This window comes from Stegastes partitus, unplaced genomic scaffold (genome assembly GCF_000690725.1).
Source record: "Stegastes partitus isolate 25-593 unplaced genomic scaffold, Stegastes_partitus-1.0.2 Scaffold771, whole genome shotgun sequence".
Taxonomy (NCBI): domain Eukaryota; kingdom Metazoa; phylum Chordata; class Actinopteri; family Pomacentridae; genus Stegastes; species Stegastes partitus.
In genome coordinates this window covers 11,212-11,821 of record NW_007578502.1, presented here as the reverse complement: position 1 = coordinate 11,821, position 610 = coordinate 11,212, and the positions used below count along the sequence as shown (strand labels likewise).

The 610-nt window shown below is 46.6% G+C and overlaps 1 protein-coding gene across 1 annotated transcript in view; it reads right to left on the bottom strand.

Moving 5' to 3' along the window:
• The window catches only part of LOC103364719 (putative ferric-chelate reductase 1), a 24,956-nt gene that overhangs the window by 14,963 nt on the left and 9,383 nt on the right, over positions 1-610 (bottom strand). Inside the window, exons 3-4 of the mRNA XM_008291942.1 lie at positions 493-590; positions 274-381 (exon numbers count right to left, since the gene is read on the bottom strand). Of these exons, the coding sequence (XP_008290164.1) occupies positions 274-381; positions 493-590 (206 nt within the window). The remainder of the gene's footprint in view (positions 1-273; positions 382-492; positions 591-610) is intronic.

The window sequence follows — 610 nt, the reverse complement described above, 5'->3', positions numbered from 1 at the left end:
AGCCTGAAATAAACTGGGATCACTGGATGCTGAGCCACCAACATGAGACAAGGTGCAGAATGAGAGAAAAGGAATAGAAACCTTCATCAGCCTCAGTGCTGATGGACGCTGCTGTCTGTCTGGTTCCTGCTCTTTGAACATATATGCTGTGTTTTACTCATGCAGCACACTTTCTGGATTCTGGCACCAAATTTAACACCCTGTCTGTAGTCATCATTATTACTTACAGAAAGTGGCTCAACTTCTACTGTGGTTGTTTCTGGGGTGTTGGACGTGCTGGTAGTCGGAGGACCGGTGGATCCATTGGACTCATTAGTGAAGGTCAGGGTAGGGCTTGTCACATCGACCCAGAATGTCATGTAACTCTGCACAAAAGACGCACTGGACGGACAGAAAAAACATCTTCAGTGAAACAAGGTGGAAAGACACGGGAAGGGAACTGTGAAAAGCAACGACTCACTTGAGCATGACAACAGTTTAAAGAAGCCTTACTGGAACTGAACAGCTTTCATGTCTCCTGATGCTTCTGATCTCCATCTCACTTGAATGGAGGTCGTAGCAGACTTTGATCTGTGAGATACAGCTGAGGCCTGGACACACACACACACAC